The 19,778-nt window shown below is 45.1% G+C and overlaps 1 protein-coding gene across 3 annotated transcripts in view; it reads left to right on the top strand.

Moving 5' to 3' along the window:
• The first annotated feature begins 542 nt into the window (after positions 1–542).
• Positions 543–19,778, top strand: part of TMCO6 (transmembrane and coiled-coil domains 6) — a 55,357-nt gene continuing 36,121 nt past the window's right edge. Inside the window, exons 1-3 of one of the 3 annotated variants that reach the window (XM_077474138.1) lie at positions 543–677; positions 11,932–12,064; positions 13,309–13,427. In XM_077474138.1, the coding sequence (XP_077330264.1) occupies positions 11,983–12,064; positions 13,309–13,427 (201 nt within the window). In that variant the 5' untranslated portion in view covers positions 543–677; positions 11,932–11,982. Of the gene's footprint in view, positions 733–11,931; positions 12,065–13,308; positions 13,428–19,778 lie in introns of those variants that run through there. The other 2 variants (XM_077474137.1, XM_077474139.1) reach the window with 2 other exon arrangements.

Raw genomic sequence — 19,778 nt, forward strand, 5'->3', positions numbered from 1 at the left:
AGGGATGAGGACACTGAACATTGAAGCATGGGGATAGGGATGAGGACACTGAACATTGAAGCATGTAGCTCAGGATAGGCACTACAAGTCCCAGCAATGCAAAACCTACTAGGTAACAAGGGAAGTATTAGTGTTGTAACGAACGGCCCAGTGTTTGTGTTGTGTGTAACTTCACTTCCGTAACATTATGTGATGGTTTCGCTGAACTGTATTGCCGAAACTATGTTGGAACGCACGGCGCAAGTGTTTGGAACGCATCGCGCATGCGCAGTACGCAACAACGTGGCCCGTGTTTGTGTTGTGTGTAACATCACTTCCGTAACATTATGTGATGGTTTCGCTGAACTGTATTGCCGAAACTATGTTGGAACGCACGGCGCGAGCGTTTGGAACGCATCGCGCATGCGCAGTACGCAACAACGTCACTTCCGCACCATCCTGTGATAGGCAGCAAACTGTGACACTACACAGGCATTTCACATCATAAACAATAGAGCTCCCACGTAGTTACCAATTTGTCTGCTGTTGAGATACCATTTTATAGTAGCCAGTCTCGTAGGCTACAATGACTTACAGTCTACAAAAAAATGGCCGCCACCATTAACTTTTTCTAGACAGTGTTAGGCTCTTGTTACAGATCGTAACAAGACATAAACCTAGGAAGCATATGTGTGAAGGTATGTCTGAATATCCTGACTTCATGAATAAAGAAGAACAGATCTAGCAGTGCTGGTGAGAGGGAACTAAGAGAAAACGATTATTTAGCAGATAGTAGCTAAGGAGTTACATAGCAATTGACAAATGCGTTTCTATTGCTATATACAGATTGATTGTAATAAAACTGCATAGTGCTTTGGAGAGACACTAATGACCTAATTACATATATACTGTGTGTTAATTCACGTTGCATTAGGGCATTCCATTAACATGAAAGGGCTTACGATGCACCAAAACATAAAAAAAAAAAATTATACGTCATCAAATGTTTGCCACAATTCAATATGATATGTTGCCATGCAGTTGTCTGTGTTGCCTTAGTACATCGGGGAGCTATTCAGGATGAATGGTGCCACAATGCATAGATTTCCACCAATCAGCCTTAACTTTATGACCATGGATAAGGATGAGCTCAGGCGTGTTCGCATGCTCCATGTGCAGAACCGGCCAGGAAGTCGGCGCAGCGCTGCGCTAATCACAGGCAGTGAGACATTGCCCGATCTCTGCAGCCACCCATCGGGGCAATTTCTCACTGCCTGTGATTAGCGCTGCGCTGACTTCCTGGCGGGCTCAGCACGTGGGCTCTGCGAACACGCCTGAACTCATCCTTAACCATGGACAGGTTAAAGTGGAGGTTTACTCAAAAGGCGAAGTTCCGCTTTAAGTCAACCCCCCCCCCCCCCCTCCTCTGCCACAAATGACAGGTAATTCTTTTTGGTGGGGATATGGAACAGGTACCTAGTTTGGACAGGTTATTCTCTTCCCCCTCCCTGCCCGCAGTCATATGGGACACGTGACAAGTCTCCGAAGACTGCAAAACCATTCACAAAGCACAGCGTGGTTTATGCGGTGGGCAGCTGGCTGTGAAGTTGCAAGCAGTACAGCCAGCTGCCCACAGTTAAGATGCCGGTGCCAGGAAGCTGAAGGCTAGTGAGAAAGAAATCTGAGTGAGGATGGTTCTGGATCCCTGGATAGGTAAGTGTCCTGTTATTGAAAGTCAGCAGCTACAAGATTTGTAGCTACTGACTAGGGATGAGCTCCGGCGTGTTCACACACGCCACATGCAGCGCTGCGCTAATCACAGGCAGTGAGACATTTCCCTGATCTCTGCAGCCACCCATTGGGGCAATGTCTCTCTGCCTGTGATTAGTACAGCTCTGCACCGACTTCCTGGCGGGCTCTGCACATGGAGTGTGTGAACAAGCCTGAGCTCATCCTTGCTTCTGACCTTTGATTTTTTTTCAGAGTGGAGAACCCTTTAAATTGAATAACATTGACTATCTTGTTAGAATAGCTGAATATCTGAAAGTCGGTAGAATATGTGAGGCAGCAAGTAAACATATTGTGGACATTTTACTTTGTTGTGCGTGGTGCTGCGTAGCCGCACACCGGTCAGGGTTCCTGTGCCGATCCATGTCTATAGCCAAATGTGCCTACAATGGGCACGCAAGCATCAGAACTGGGCCACGGAGCAATGGAAGAAGATGCGCTAATATTAATAAGCGGCTCTTCCTCAGCCACAAACTTATAAATACATATAAAATTATAAGAAAATTCAATAATATGGTATCTCAGAAAAATTCTAGTGCTCCAATGTTAGTGTTCATAAACACAATCTTGTGCTCCAAAAAGTCCACATGGGGCCAAACAGATTCTCTGCTCAGTGCTTCAAGCTTTGTACTGGTACAAAACAGTATAGTGATGCCATGTGCCCCATGTGAGAATCAAACTCACCAGAGAGTAATGACTCAGGCTATAATCCTGAAATATAAACATGTTCATTGTTTCAGGATAAGGACCAGAACTAACCAGGACAGGATTGTGACTCTCCACCTCAGGCTCTGTGGCCATAATTCAGCTCAAACATGGGAACTGCACTCATGACAGGCGAGGGTCCCAGTGGTAGGAATCTTCATGTTGTGGAATCCTTTTGTTTAAATTCTTTATTTAAAGTGTAAGTTCACCTTTACAGAAAATCTGTAAGGTGGACTTACACTGGACCCCCTCCCCACTGCCCCCAGTCCTGCTGACCTGGAGTTCCACGATCACTGATGTGACCATATGATTTCAGATCCCTGGACTGGTAAAGCGGTGACCATCAGGTTGCCGCTTTACCAGTCCAGGGATCTGAAATCCTGTGGATTTTCCTCCTCTTGTCCAATGCTGATAGGATGGGCTAGATGAGTTCTGATTGGTCGGCGCCGTACATGTGATGGCGCCGACCAATTAGAGTGCTACCTATACGTACCTTTACGAGGAACGTTTAGGAAATTTAGCGACAGGGATTTCAAATCCCCGACCGGTGAAGCAGGGACCCAATGTCTCACAGCGAGTGATCAAGGGACTCCAGGTCAGCGGGACCAGGGGACAGGGGGTCCAGTGTAAGTTCACCTTACAGATTTTCTGTAAAGGTGAAATTACCCTTTAAGGCATGTGGTTGAACATAATAGTATGGCATTACGTACCATAGTCAATGGAATCCATTGATATCAAAGAATCAATGGATATCAACAAATTAATAAACAAGGTTCCAGTACAGCAATATAAGGTATCTGTAAACTGTGGGCAGTAGCCTCTACAACAAACATATCCCATTTTATAACCTGTAGTGTGGTGGAAGACTAAGCCCTTGTACACACGGTCAGAGATTCCGACAACCAAATCCGTCGGATTTTGTCCGAAACTGTTGTATACACACGTTCGGACGAAGTTGTCGGAAAATCCGATCGTTCAGAACGTGATGACGTTATTTCGTTAGGACGGGACTACGTTCAGGCTAGTAGCCAATAGCTTTGGTGTAGGAATTTGATCTGTGCATGCGTGGCACTTTGTCCGATCGGAATTCTCTACACATGATCGGAGTATGTCCGATCGGAGCATTTTGTCGGAAAATATTTCTGGCAAGATGGAAAATTTGGTCTGACAGATATTCTGACTGAAACAGTCCGATGCAGACCACACACAGTCGGAATATCCGACAAAACGCTCCGATCGGACACATTCCGTCGGAATCTCCGATCGTGTGTACAAGGGCTAATAGAGAGATTTATTTGTCATGAACATACCGGGAGAAAAAAAAAAAGGAAAACCACTAACTAGCAGGTACTGAACAAAACTTGGATGATGCACAAAATATGGCTCTCAGCCCCAATCCTCACAGCAACAGCACCTAATGATCAATGCATACCGAAAGATTTTTTCTGTGTAGTAGAGAAAAAGGACGACTTCCTAGGTAGGAAGTAAGAAGGAGAGGTAAGAGTAGGAAACGAGAGAAGGAAGAGCAAAGAGATTTGGCTGGGTCCACGGCACGAGGTGTCAAAATTCCATAAAGGGAGCTGCTTAAATTGATTGTAAAGGCAGAAGTTATAAATTTTTTTTTTTTATCTTAATGCATTCTATGCATTAAGATAAAAAGCCTTCTGTGTGCATCAGCCCCCCCTAATACTTACCTGAGCCCCATCTTGATCCAGCAATGTTGTAGTAGTGTCTTGGCTGCCCTGGACTCCCCTCCTTATTGGCTGAGACAGCAGCGTGGTGCCATTGGCTCCTGCTGCTGTCACTCAAAGTCAGTCAGCCAATGAGGAGAGACAGGGAGTTGGGTCGTGCTGCGGCTTCATGTCTGAATAGACATAGGGAGCTGTGGCTCTGCTCAGGTGCCCCCATAGCAAGCTGCTTGCTGTGGGGGTACTCAGCCGGAGGGAGGGGCCAGGAGCACCGAAGAGGGACCCGAGAAGAGGAGAATCTGGGCTGCTACGTGCAAAATAACTGCACAGAGCAGCTAAGTATAAACATATTTGTTATTTTTAACTAAAACAATAAAAAGAAGACTTTACACTCACTGTCACTATGACAAGTATTCATCTGAAAACCTGGAACATGTCTTAGTATAGCCAGCATGTGTTGTGTTCCTCCGTCCTAGTGGATGGACCATAGATGGAGATTGCTGTTTCCACATGCTGGGGATGCATGCTCTAGCTGCATTCAGGAGATCTTTCAGCAGGGATTTACGGTATCGCTTACTGGACGTTGGGGTCAAGTTTAGGAGAACTGCTGCCGAATTGTCATAAAGTGAATCGTCTGCAAGATTGTAAACAATCTGCATGACCTGTTGTCAGAATGAGGCCAGCTTTGGACAGTCCCAGAATATGTAGAGTAGTGTGCCAGTCTGGATACCACATCTCCAGCATAACAGGCTATGTCCCGGGAATATTGATGCAGTACTGAGGCATCCTATGTTTAAATTGGTGTGTTTTGACCCGATTTATAGCCTAAGGTCATTACTCTCTGGTGAGTTTGACCGTTGCGTGGGGCACGTGGGATCACCATACTGTTTTGTAACCATATGGACTTTAGGGAGAGTGCTTTTGGACACTAACATTGGAGCACATTTTTTTTCTGGGAATATCTGTTATTAATGAATTTATTTTTGTTTTTTAAATCGGAGAAAGTTTTATTGTGTCGTACCAAATACATTACATGTTGCAGAACAGCAGCAAAACAGAGATTTAGAAAAAATATAATTAGTTCACAGATCATCAAGTTATGTGATTTAAAGATCAACGTGTACATCCACAACACTACATATAGTCCAATGACATATCTTGATGGGAAAAGAAAGGAAAAGGAAAAATCAAGTGGGTAAGGTAACACCATCCCACTCACACAGCAAAACTGAAGGCCAATGGGCCTAACAGATAGTAAAATCGCTCAAATTTGACCTGCTCTTACGGTAATTTCTCCATCTGTTTTCCATGCAGTTTTTCCAAACTGCCTTACTAAAACTCGCTAACGATCTACTAACTGCTAAAACCAACAGCCAGTACTCCATACTCCTACTACTTGACCTCTCTGCTGCCTTCGATACTGTTGACCACCCGCTCCTCCTCAATAAACTACATTCCCTTGGCCTCAGAGATTCTGCTCTATCCTGGTTCTCTGCCTATCTATCACAGCGCTCCTTCAGTGTCACGTACAACTCTGTCTCCTCCTCTCCATTGCCTCTTTCTGTGGGGGTCCCCCAAGGCTCTGTTCTTGGACCCCTTCTCTTGTCTATTTACACTGCCTCCCTTGGCCACTTGATAACCGTCCATGGCTTCCAATACCACTTATACGCCGATGACACCCAAATCTATCTGTCTACTCCTCACCTCAATCCTTCAGTCTCCTCTCGCATTACTAACTTGATATTTGACATATCAGCATGGATGTCACACCACTTCCTTAAACTAAATCTCTCTAAAACTGAGCTATTAATATTCCCCCCTGCACATGACCCCCTCCATGACTTTTCCATCAAAATCAACAATGCAACCATCAGGCCCTCCCCTCACACCAGGGTACTAGGTATAATCCTAGACTCTGACTTGTCATTTCAGCCCCAAGTCCAATCATTGTCAAAAGTTTGTAGATTTCACCTCCGTAACATCTCTAAAATTCGGCCCTTTTTAACAAATGAAACCACCAAGCTCCTCATTCACTCCCTTGTTATATCTCGCCTTGACTATTGCAACTCCCTTCTCATTGGCCTGCCTCTCCATAGGCTATCTCCTCTTCAGTCTATCATGAATGCTGCTGCCAGACTTATCCACCTTACCAACTGCTCAGTGTCTGCCAACCCTCTCCTCCAATCCCTACACTGGCTCCCAATCACCCAGTGAATTAAATTCAAAATACTAATCACAACATACAAAGTCATTCACAACTCTGCCCCGAGCTACATCACCAATCTTGTCTCCAAATATCACCCGAATCGTCCCCTCCGTTCTTCTCAAGACCTCCTACTCTCAAGCTCTCTCGTCTCCTCCTCCCATGCTCATCTCCAGGATTTCTCCAGAGCCTCTCCAATCCTCTGGAACTCGCTACCTCCACTAGTCCGGCTATCCCCTACTCTTGCTACCTTCAGGCGATCCCTGAAAACTCATCTATTCAGGGATGCCTATCACGTCTCCAACTAATCTCCTACGACTTCCATCAGCTCATTCCCGACAGTTATAACCTTTTTGTACCACTTGCCCCACCCTATTAGATTGTAGACTCTTCTGAGCAGGGCCCTCTTAATCCTCTTGTATTTTATTGTATTGTAACTGTATTGTCTCCTTTTTATATTGTAAAGCACTGCGTAAATTGCTAGCGCTATATAAATCCTGAATAATAATCATCATATTCTAGACATCTAGCTTTTAGTCATAATATTTCACATCTGCAATAGCTGGTGCAAAACCAATTCCGAGGTTGCTAGTAGTCCTGGAGATTCCAGTCAGACTTGCCATATGGAATAAAATTTGTGAGATGCATTTTTATCCTGATACGTTAGATGCTCCCTAACAAGGATATAATTAACCTAGTCCACCCATTGTTTTTCCGTGGGGGTGTGAGGGGATAGCCAGAATCTGGCCACCACCTTTCTGACAGCAATCTGATCGCTGCTATATGGGAAGGTGAGGGAAAGATTTCTTCATCGATAGCACCTAGTACACACACCATGGGGTCCAGAGGGATCCTAACCTGGTAAACTGTAGAGATTGCTTCAGTTATTTCGACCCAGTATCGGTGTAGTTTGGGACATCTCCAGATTAGATCAATTAGAGAATCCTCGTCCCTATTACATTTAGGGCAGAGAGGGGTGTCTCTCCTTCCCCAACGATGCAACTGGGTGGCTGTACGGTATGTCCTATGTAGCAAGAATAATTGAGATAGTCTATGTGACTGAGATGCTGATGTAATTGGCCCAGATTGCAAGCATAGCTCCCACGTTTCGTCAGTTATTTCCCCTAGGTCCTTTGTCCACCCCCTTCTACACGGTAGGGCCGCAGGGTCCCATGCCGTTGCCAGTAGGCTTGAGTATATATGTGAAATCGGGCCCTTTTTCTCTTCACTGTAAAAAATGTCTTCTATTAGTGGGTGGCTAGATAGTATTAATGTAGATTAGAGCTGCCACGACGAGTCAACGTAATGGATTACGTCGACTACAAAAATACGTTGACGTGCGTGCAGGGCGTCGATGCGTCACAGTGCTCCGTATCTCCCGTTCTCCTCCAAGCTGCCATCCCCCTCTCTTCTCCCTCTCCGTGCCGCTGTCCCCCTCTCTTCTCTTCTCCCCCTCCGTGCCGCCGTCCCTAGGGGTGCAACGAATCGTCACCGATCCGTGATCCGAACGGGTCACCCCGCTCGGATCGGCACCTGCCGCGATCCGAGGAGTGCTCTGCGGTCTCGGCCTTAGGAGAGCCTAGCTCCGAAGCGGCGGCCATCTTTCTACACCCAGGCATTTACAATGTGATCGCTCCGACGGAGCGACCACTTGTGGTTTCTCTCTCCCCTCTCTGTACTGATCTGTGCAGTGGAGGGGAGAGCTCGGATAGAAGCAGCCATCCCTCCATACCCAGCCCATACTCTGCCAGCCAATACAATACTCTGCAATACAATACTCTGCAATACAATACTCTGCAATACAATACTCTGCCAGCCAATACAATACTCTGCCAGCCAATACAATACTCTGCAGTACAATACTCTGCCAGCCAATGCAATACAATACTCTGCAATACAATACTCTGCAATACAATACTCTGCAATACAATACTCTGCCAGCCAATACAATACAATACTCTGCCAGCCAATACTCTGCCAGCCAATGCAATACAATACTCTGCAATACAATACAATACTCTGCCAGCCAATGCAATATATTACTCTGCAATACAATACTCTGCCAGCCAATGCAATACAATACTCTGCAATACAATACTCTGCCAGCCAATGCAATACAATACTCTGCAATACAATACTCTGCCAGCTAATGCAATACAATACTCTGCAATACAATACTCTCAAGGTTATCCAAAGGATTAATTAGCTAATCAAAAAAAAAAACACTAGATTCATAAAAATAAAAAAAAATCGGATAGTTGTTGACTAATCGAATAAGTAATCGATAGATTAGTCGACAGACAAATTAATCGTTAGTTGCAGCTCTAATGTAGATGTATGGCCCTGTGTCTGGTTAGCATGTCTTAAATTGGAGATATTTGTAGAATTGGTGTTTGGGTAAGTTAAATTCTGTTTGAATATCCATAAAGGATTTTAGCACATTATTATTGAATATTTGGGAAATATTGCAAATACCAGCAGCTCTCCATAATTGAAACCCTTCTAGATGACATATCTCTGCCATATTAACATTTTCCCATAGGAGGGTCTCCATAAGGAATCCCGACACCCCTAGACTATTCTTGAGAGTGGTTCGGAGTTTTTTTTAGGAGGATGACAGTGGGGTAGGCCCACCTCCAAACCCGCCAGCATGGAAGAAATGCTTGTTCCAGTTCGCAGTAGGCCATCGATCTGGTCAGAATCACCTGGTGATCCTACACCACTTAGGTGTTGCAACTGAGTTGCATAAAAATAAAGTTTCGGATTCGGAACAGCTGTTCCTCCCCGATCTTTGCCATACTGCAGAGTGATTTATGAATTTGTATTTATTTTTTATATTTACATGTCAAATTTTGTTTTATTTTGGTCATGGTTTGGGGCTGAGGAAGTGCTGCTCGTTATTCTTATCACATGTAATTATTTGTGTGCACATTTTAGGGAGTGCATTTGGAGCAGCTGCTGGGCAGACTTTATATTACAGTTATTACCTAGGCACTGGTAACTTTTGGTTTCAGTTCTGTACACTTCATATCAAGGTAGTTACCAGCAGCCATATACATTTTTAATTTCAATGCAAGAAAGTGGCCTGAGTGGTCTGATGAGTCGTATTTTATTTTACTTCATGCTGAAGGCTGGATACGTGTATGTCACTTACCTAGGGAAGAAGGCAAGTTGGCCTAGGCAGGGTGATGCTTTGGGCAATGTTCTTTTGATGGCAGAGTCAGTGTGATGTTTGGGTAATGTTCTTTTAGGAAACCTTTAGTCCTTTAGACCAGTGGTCATCAACCCTCTCCTCAGGGCCCACTAACAGGCCAGGTTTTCAAGATAACTGAAATACATCACAGGTGATATCATTTGCTGCTCAGTGATTGCAGTATTCTAGTCTGCATCTTCCCAAGGTAATACATAAAACCTGGCCTGTTAGTGGGCCCTGAGGACAGGGTTGATGACCACTGCTTTAGACCATTCATGTGAATGTTACGTAATTAGTCAAAGACCATCTAGTTCAACCAAAAAAAAAAAATCATACAATCCCATATACACAATTGATCCAGAGGAAGGCCAAAAGCCCCAGCAAATCATGCTCTAACTTGCTACAGCAGGGGAAAAAATTCCTTCCGGATCCCCCGAGAGGCAATCAAATTTTCCCTGGCTCAACTTTACCTATAAATGTTAGTAGTACCCAGTTATATTCTGTACATTTAGGAAAGAATCCAGGCCTTTAAAGCAATCTACTGAGCTAGACAGAACCACTTCTGGAGGGAGTCTATTCTACATTTTCACAGCTCTTACTGTGAAGAAATCTTTCCATATTTGGAGATGAAATATTTTTCCCTCTAAATGTAAAGAGTGCCCCCTAGTCCTCTGTAATGACCTTAAAGTGAATAACTCAAGACCAAGTTCACTATATGACCACTTATGTATTTGTACATGTTGATCATCTCCCCCTCATATCATATGTTACTTTGACACACACCACCTAACTAAACATTGTTACTGACCAAGAATACCCCTTCATCGAAACCGTATTCCCAGATGGCAGTGACCATTTTCAGCAGGATAATGTGCCCTGTCACACTACAAAAATGGTTAAAGAATAGTTTCAAAAACACAACAAGGAGTTTAAAGCAGGAGTTCCGCCGTTTTTTTTTTTTTTTTTTAAAGCCAGCAGCTACAAATACTGCAGCTGCTGACTTTTAAAATAATGACACTTACCCGCCCAGCGCGCCCGCGATGTCAGCACCGAAGCCGATCTCTCGATCGTCTCTCGGGTGCTGCCGCTGCCATTTTGGGTATGGGAATCAGGAAGTGGAGCCTTGCGGCTTCATTTCCCGGTTTCCTACTGCGCATGCGCGAGTCGCGCTGCGCAATAAGGATGGTCCCCGCTGTCTCTGGGATCCGTGTGTTTCCCAGCAGGCAGCGGGGGACCTTCGGAAAGGGGCGTAGATTCTGCGGGAAAGGGGCGTAGCTTCTGCAGAATCTACGCCGGAAGTGGGTGAAGATACCTGTACTGTACAGGTACCTGCACCTCCCCTCCCCCCTGAAAGGTGCCAATTGTGGGCCTGGAGGGGGGGGAGGGTTCCAATGAGCGGAAGCTCCACTTTAGGGTGGATCTCCGCTTTAAGATGCTGACTGCAGGATGTGCTGGAAAAAACAGTCTGATCCATGGAGGCCCCACATCGCAATTTACAGGGCTTAAAGGATCTGCTACTGATGGCTTGGTGCCAGATACCACAGCATACCTTCAGAGATGTGCCATCCATACCTCAATGAGTCGGGGCTATTTTGGTGGCAAAAGGGGGGCCTACTCAATATTAGATGGGTGCTCATAAAGTTGTGGCTGATGTACATTGGCCCAAAGACATGAAACATTTGTTTGTACTGGGAAATGTTCACCATGTCTATGAGCATCTTCTGTACACTCTGAACTCTGGTCAGTCATTCACAAAGAAATTGTTATTTGGCTGTTTTGTACCTTCATACATCAGAGCACTGAATTTGCATCTCTTATTTGTTTGTTTTTAACCCTTTCACTGTCAGCCCTTTTTTTTTCACACATACTAAAATATGCAAGTTTAGACAAAGATATTTATAGTTCCGAAAACATTATATTTTTTTTCTTAAAGCTGAGAACCTAACAAAAAGACTTCACATGGCCAATTTGTGGCTCCATGGGCATGGAAAAAGGCCAGAAGTAATCATTGTATTACCCCCACCCCTTCACCGGCAGAACACATTAGCGCTGAGGGAGGCATTCTTCCTTCAACTCTGACAGCATTGATGGGGGAAACAAGTGATTTTTTTTTTCCTTCCAATTGCTGTGGAAAATCGAATAATCTATGGGCTACTCTAAAGATCTTGGAGAGGGGAATATGTTGGCAGAGTTATATATTTTCCTCCTGTATGCTATTGTATAGGTTAAACTGGTACCAGGGTGCCCAGCTTTATACATACACAAAGGTAAGATTATTTAGCAGTTTGATAATATATGTACTACCCAATGACTTTATATGGTACGTGGCCAGCTTTCCACTGATATTTTGGTTGCTGTTTTTATTTTCTTTGCAGGAAAGAATGTTTGCGGGATTATTTATGTGAGTGCGACACTTATGATAAAAGATGTGGCGCACAAGAAAGCTTGGCAAGAAATCACACCTGGGATTGGAAGAGTTAAGGGTACAGCGAAGAGACCGAGAAGCAGGTAATTGGCATAGCATCAGCGTGTCCTGTGACCGCTGTGTCCTTAGGACACAGGTAAAGGGCTAGTCACAGCATCCCTTTACCATGTGATCAATCCAATCACAGCTGATCAGTGTACACAGATGTGGCAGTTATCGGTGGTGTTCTCCTAACGCGCTGTGACAGTGTGAGGAGAAGAGAGCCGGTAACTGGCGATTTCTCACAGGGGACACCTACACTGATAATCAGCGCACTCCCATGAGTGCCAAACAGTGCAGCATCATCAGTGCACATCAGTGAAGGAGAAAATTACTTACACTATATTATCAAAAGTATCGGGATGCTTGCCTTTCGCGCATGCGCAGTAGGGAACTGACTGTGAAGCCGGAAGGGTTCCCTTCCGGATTCCATTACAATGAATGGCAGCGGCAGCACCCGAGCAATGACCAGAAATTCAGCTGGGCACCGAATTAGGTGTCCTAATATTAAAAATCTGCAGCTACAGTATTTGTATCTGCTGACTTTACATTTGGGGGGGGGGGGGAGGGGGGACCTGGAGCGCTGTAGCTCCGCATTAAGCTGGCCATATATTATACAATCTTTTTGTTTATTTTCCTTTAGATTTACCTTCAACTATCTAGTGCAAGGGACTGCCTGGTTGCATACAAATTGAAAGTGTTTAGGTTGGAACTCATATAATATACGGTTTTGGTAAATCTAAAGGAAAATTGTATAATGCATGGCCAGCCTTAGCCAGTGTCTGTTCTGGCATTTAAGTACAACTTCTTCTAAAACCATTTTTGTTTGTTTTAGATAGAGTAGGCAAGGGATAGAACATGGGCCTTTATTGCTGTTAGTGAGAGGTAGGTTACTCCTAAAAATGTGTAATTAAAGCCAGCCATAGACTGATTAGATTCAAACCATATATGGGTAGGCTGAATATACCAAAGTTGATCGATAGATCAACTTGGGTACAACCAGCCTGTCTGATTTTATATGCTATTATTGCTAACGGCTGTTATAGTTGCTAACAATCATCACAGTCTTCTCCTGGTGGGGATGGCTTCCCCTGCCCACCTGCCAGGAGAACACAATGGCTCAGAGGGAGGAGATTTCCACATTGACTGTGTTGATGAGGGACTCAAGCGATTTTGTATGAAAATCGTTCCGTCTATGGTCGGCTTAAGCAAATTGGACTATTGCTTTAGTCTTGTAATTATGACTTTTCTGTGCTTAGCAACAATAATAGTATTTTTGTTCAACTAGCCCTAAGGAAAGCACGAAGAGAACAGCAGCTAATAAGCAAAAGGTTACTGCGGGATCACACTGATGATGAAGAATTTCTGGAAGAAAATCTGCAGCACCAATTCCTCTCTGAACAGCAGGTTCGTTAAGCATTGATGTCCTAAATAAGAAGTCTCCAAACTTTCTAACAAGGGGCCGTTTACTTTCCTTCAGCCTTCCTTCAGACAAGATTAAATAATACATCATCTTTGGTGTCAGTAGGAGGAACAGTATCCCTTTTTGTTGGTGTCAGTGGATGGATGAAAGGGCCCGATAAAGGCAAGCAAAGGGCCTCATTTGGCTAGCACTGTTCTAAATTGGCAGGAACAATATTGAATTTTTCAGTTTTTTTTTTTCTTTTTTTTTTTTTTTCATTTAAAGCAAACCAGTAATTGCCCTCAAGGAGTTTGATAGACTGCAAGTCCAGTGTAGACATGCAGGAGACCCTGCACACATCTTTACCCATGACCGCTCCAGTGGGGTCCTGAAACTCGTGCTGCTCTTGTTTATGGTTGACTCCTTTCCTCTATCCTCCATCATGTTTCTGTTATCCAGTAATTCTGCTCATTCTAGTAATGGGTCTGTAGGAAGATGAGGGATGATGGAAGTTTTGCAACCTGCAATGGTTTGAGACCTCTTGAGGGGTCATGTAAAGGTACTGGTACCAGTAGCTACCTGTTCAGTACCTTCATTGTGCTGTTAGGTTTTTAAGAGTTTTAAGTAAGTAAGGCTGGATTCACACCCATGCATTTTTAGTGCTTTTTGCATTTTGCAGATTTGCACTACAGATTGTGTTCCATTGGAAACCATGTTAAATGGACTGTAGTGCAAATCTGCAAAATGCAAAAAGCACTAAAAATGCATGGGTGAGAATCAGGCCTAAAGCATTTTGATTCTTTCATCTGAAATGCCACATATCATTTCATAGCAAGTATAAGTCTTTGATTCACTCCTAAAGGTGCACTTTCTAAAACCTTTACGTTTACACAAACGCCAAGCAGACAGCGTTTGTGATAAGTGGCTCTGTATTTCATACTGGCATTCATCTTGTGCATCAGCTTGTCTCATTTGCTTTGCCTTGAGTCGCTTTGGATTTAAATCTGCAAGAAAAACACCACCTTGTTTTTTTTTTTTAACAGAAACGTTTTTATTGGTCATAAAACGGATACAACAATACATCACAGCTCGTTTTTCCTTTTTACATAGAAACTACAGCATATCAAGCATTAGGTAGAAACGAAAAGAAAACTCAGAGAGTCATCACATCATACTCATACATTAGCATGTTTCATATAGACACATTCAGCAGTCACAGTCCCTGGAGCATATCTCCCCCCCACCCGAGCCACTATCTAAAGGGGCAGGACTCGAGTGTATTTTCCACAGATTTCCAGGGCAAGAGACCGAGCATATATATAGACTCCCACTCCAAAGCATAACAAGGATGGAAAGGGGGGTCTCTGGAAATGGGAGGGTTCCAGAAACCTGAGGACCACGCGCACAGGAGCGGACAGGCTAGTGTCTCACTCCCGTACCCAGCAACCCCAGATCTTAGTAAATTTCTTGGGGCATTTACGACTCATATAAGTAAGCTTATACAACGGAAGGGCAGCATCTATCAAAGCCTTCCAATGAGTTATACTAGGTGGGTCCGACTTCTTCCACTGCATGAGGATAGCCTTTCGGGTGTAAAATGCTGCATAGAACACAAACAACTGACGATGAATGTTCGGTGTCACCCTGTCACACACACCTAGCAGTAGGACTACCGGGTCCAGGCCCACAGAGAGGCCCCCGACCTCATTGATCTCCCGTACCACCCCCTCCCAAAATTGATATATAGCCGGACATTCCCATACTACATGCAAGAAAGAGCCCACTGTGGTAGTACACTTCGGGCACCTATCCGAGTGTCCCGGATATATTCTGGACAGGCGTTGCGGGGTATAGTATGCCCTATGGATGAATTTTAACTGAATGAACCTGTCCTTAGCCGAGATCATCAGCGGCAAATACTGTTGTATACCCTCCTCCCAATCATCTGTCGCCAGGGTGGGGAGGTCCGCCAACCATTTCTGGAAGAGCCCAGTTCCCCCTCCGGGCGACTCCATCGAAATCCTAAGGTAGAGAGACGATAGAACACGGTCCGCATCCGGGGCCAAAAGAAATCTCTCAACATTGTTAGAGTAGAGGATTACTCCTGCAGGAAATTGAGCACTAAGGGCATGGCGTAGCTGTATATAGCGAAAAATCATTCTGGAGGGGAATTGACAGTCCTCTCTAAGGGAATCAAAGGGAATGAGGGAGCCCCCAGGCATCACCTGTTGCAGAGTAGTGACACCATATCTAGTCCATAGAGCCGGATCAGGAACCGACTGGAGATGTTTCAGTCGAGGATTCCCCCATAGTGGAGTATGTGGTGACAGTGCGGCGTGTGGGTCCAACCGAGCCGCAACCTGAGTCCAGACCCGAAGCGTAGTTCGCATAGGGGTGGTGACCTCAGGGCGAGCCCCCGGTCCCTTGTATACCAAGGCACTCAATTCAGCATGGGAGCCTAGAATCGCCGCCTCCAGATTAACAGATGGGTTAGAGCGGATCTGCCGGAACCACCACCGCACCGTGACCAGTACAGCCGCCCAGTAATATTCCTTGAAGCAGGGAAGGGCCAGGCCCCCCCGGGGCAGAGGCAACTGGAGGGCAGCTCGCGCTATCCTCGGGGTCGCCCCAGCCCAAATGAAAGTAGACACCACCTGATCTATCTTTTTGAAAAAGGAGTTTGGGATCGGAACTGGGGTATTACGAAATACATAAAGAAACTTTGGAAGAAACGTCATCTTAAGCAGGTTGACCCTCCCCACCGGGGTGAGGGGTAGGGCCTTCCACACTTGGCACTTATCCATCAGGCTCCGGAGGACAGGATAGACATTATCCGCGAGATACTCCTTGGACCCACCTCTATGCCCAGGTAGCGAAATTTATCTACCGTCCGCAAAGAGGTACGGGCAGACACAACCAGGGGAGCGGGAGACAGGGGAAATAGCAGAGACTTGTCCCAGTTAATACGTACCCCCGATAGGGAGCCGAACTCGTCAATGAGCCCGAGGGCCGTGTCCAGCGCAGCGGAGGCATCCGGGAGATACAGGAGGGTGTCGTCCGCATAAAGCGAAATCTTTTCACACACCGGTCCAACCCACAGCCCTCCTAATTCCACCGAGTCACGCAACAACACTGCTAGGGGTTCAATGGCAAGTGCGAACAATGCCGGGGAGAGAGGGCACCCCTGTCTAGTACCCCTACCCAAGGAGAAGCTTTCAGACAATAGGCCGTCAGTGCGCACCCTGGCAGTGGGAGCTCTATAGAGCAGTTTAACCCAAGATATAAATTGGGGTCCAAAGTTGAACCTCTCCAGGACTTTCCAAAGGAACTGCCACTCAACCGAGTCAAACGCCTTCTCGGCGTCCAAGGAGGCGACGACTTTCTGTGAGTCCTCAGTTGCAGCCAGGGATATGTGAGTATATAAACGTCTGAGGTTTATGTCGGTGCCTTTACCCGGCATAAACCCCATCTGATCCCCCTGAATCAGTGTTAGAATGACCGAATTGAGTCGGGTGGCTAGGATCTTAGTGACAATTTTAGCATCGACATTAAGTAGTGAGATTGGTCGGTAGGAGGAGCACAGACCCGGGTCCTTGCCAGGTTTGGGAATCACCACAATGATCGCCTCGGACATCGTGGCCGGTAGCTCCCCCTCCCGTAACATGGAAAGCAAGAGGGCGTGTAACTGTGGCACCACCACATCGGCATTCGTCTTATAGAACTCCGCGGGAATCCCATCCGGGCCCGGGGTCTTCGCCGACTGGAGTGTAGCCACCGCCGTCTGTACCTCCTTAAGCGTAATGGGGGCATCTAATCTAATACGGTCCGCCTCAGAGAGCACCGGAAGAGCCCTACGAAGAAAAACACCACCTTGTTAGTTCTTTAATAGAAACTGTGAGGATAGAAATATAAGGGCTGCCATTGTTTTTAAAGTTGAAGACTGTTAAACTGATATTCACTATTCCGAGCATTACAGTTCTGAAAAGTTAGCAACCCCATCCCTTATGGCTGTCTTAGGCAATGACCTAAATATAGCCAGGATTAGGAAAACCCAAAATGTGATTGTGATTCTCTTTAAAGAATAAAATTGTGCCAAAACATTGAGTAAAACCTGCTGGATTTGGCTGCCATGGATTACCTTATAATAGTTTTTTATGATGGTTATTTATTGAAATTTCCTGAAAATTTTTGAAATATATTTTACTCTACACATTGTATAAGCCTGCATATACAGTATCTCACAAAAGTGTTTACACCATCTCACATTTTTGCGAAATATTTTATTACCATATTTATTGGCGTATAACACGCACCCCAAGTTTAGGAGGGAATTTTAAGGAAAAAAACTTTAGGAGGGAAGTTTAAAAACTTACATTTAAATGCCCATCAATGCAGCCTTATCAGTGTCCATTGCAGCCATGTCAGTGCAGCCGTGTCAGTGCAGCCTTGCCCCTAGTGTCCATCGCTTGGACGATTTAAAATTGGCGCCACAGAGACTTGCTGGAGCAGAGCGAATGCCGCCGAGATCGCAGGGACTGGTGGGAGCCGAGATACACAAAGCCGAGTGTACTCGACTCCGCTCACAGTCACACCCAGTCCCGCCCTATGATGGACATAACACAGGTCCAATGGCGGACTAGGCTTGACTGTGAGCAGAGCTGAGAAGAGCCGAGTACACTCGGCTTTGTGTATCTCGGCGGCGATCACTCCGCTCACAGTCAGTGAAGATCGCCGGGGGATCGGCTTATAACACGCACAAGGGGGAAAAAGTGTGTGTTATACGCTGATAAATACGGTATATCTTTTCATATGACAACACTGAAGAAATTACACTTTACTACAATGTAAAGTAGTGAGTGTACAGCTTATATAACAGTGTAAATTTGCTGTCCCCTCAAAATAACGCAACACACAGCTATTGATGTCTAAACCTCTGGCAACAAAAGTGAGTACACCCATAAGTGAAAATGTCAAAATTTGGCCCAAAGTGTCAATATTTTGTGTGGCCACCATTATTTTCCAGACGACATCATGGAGCTGGTGGATGTTGGAGACCTTGCACTCCTCCGCCTTCCATTTGAGGAAGCCCCATAGATGCTCAATAGGGTTTAGGTCTGGAGACATGCTTGGCCAGTCCATCGCCTTTACCCTCAGCTTCTTTAGCAAGGCAGTGGTTGTCTTATAGGTGTGTTTGGGGTTATCATGTTGGAATACTGGTAGTCCAAATTAAAGTTGCCCTATAAATTAAAAAAGGAAGAAAAAATAAATGCAAACACAGTTCAACAAAGTAGTCCGTAAAGTGATAAGGAATCCAATATGTCCCACAGTGCGCTTATGCCGCTTACACATGACCGGACTTTTCGACAGCAAAGGTCCAACGGAACGAATCCATCGGACAATTTGATCGTGTGTGGGCTCCATCGGACCTTTGCTGTCCAAAAATCTGATGGACTTTGGAAATAGAACATGTTTCAAATTTTTCGGCCGGAACTCACAAACCAATGCTAGGGCAGCTACCGGCTATGAACTTCCTTATTCTAGTCCAGTCGTATGTCATCACGTTCAAATCCGTCGGACTTTGGTGAGATTGTGTGCGGCCATGTCCGTTCCTTTGGAAAGTCCGTCGGAACTCCGTCGAAAGTCCTTAGGGAAGACTGTCGGACCTAGTCTGTCAAAGTCTGGTCGTGTGTACGTGGCATTAAACATTCACCCAAATGGTGTGTGAATTCCTGAAAGGACCCCACCGCATAAGGATGGCCCCTTTCCAGCTCCTTATGACCTCCTATTACGGAAAGTCTTTCCCTCTTGTGGCTAAACCTAGCCAGGGCCTTTATTCAGGTGATCACGCTGCAGAGCATCCACCGCTCAAGGAAGAGCCCAATTGCATAAGAGCCCCAAAAGAAATAAGGCTTCCATGGTATAAAATCTTTTGACATTTTAATAGTATAAAAAAGGTTATACTTACACAAAGAAGTGTTAAAACACGAAGTAAGTTGGCCTGCTCATTACAACAGCCAGTCCTGGGACCTGCACAAACTCGGCAAAATTTAACACACCTGCTCCTCATTTACACCTGAGACCTTGTACTACTAACAAGTCACATGACACCAGGGAGGGAAAATGTCTAATTAGGCCCAATTTGGACATTTCATTTAGGGGTGTACTCACTTTTGTTGCCAGTGGTTTAGACACCAATAGCTGTGTGTTGAGTTATTTTGAGGGGACAGCAAATTTGCACTGTTCTACAAGTTGTACACTCTGACTACTTTACATTGTAACAAAGTGTCATTTATTCAGTGCTGTCACATAATAAGATAGAATAAAATATGTGTACTCACTTTTGTGAGATACTGTAC

Source organism: Lithobates pipiens, unplaced genomic scaffold (assembly GCF_037356315.1).
Source record: "Lithobates pipiens isolate NorthernLeopardFrog02 unplaced genomic scaffold, aLitPip1_a1.2 Scaffold_8, whole genome shotgun sequence".
Lineage (NCBI taxonomy): Eukaryota > Metazoa > Chordata > Amphibia > Anura > Ranidae > Lithobates > Lithobates pipiens.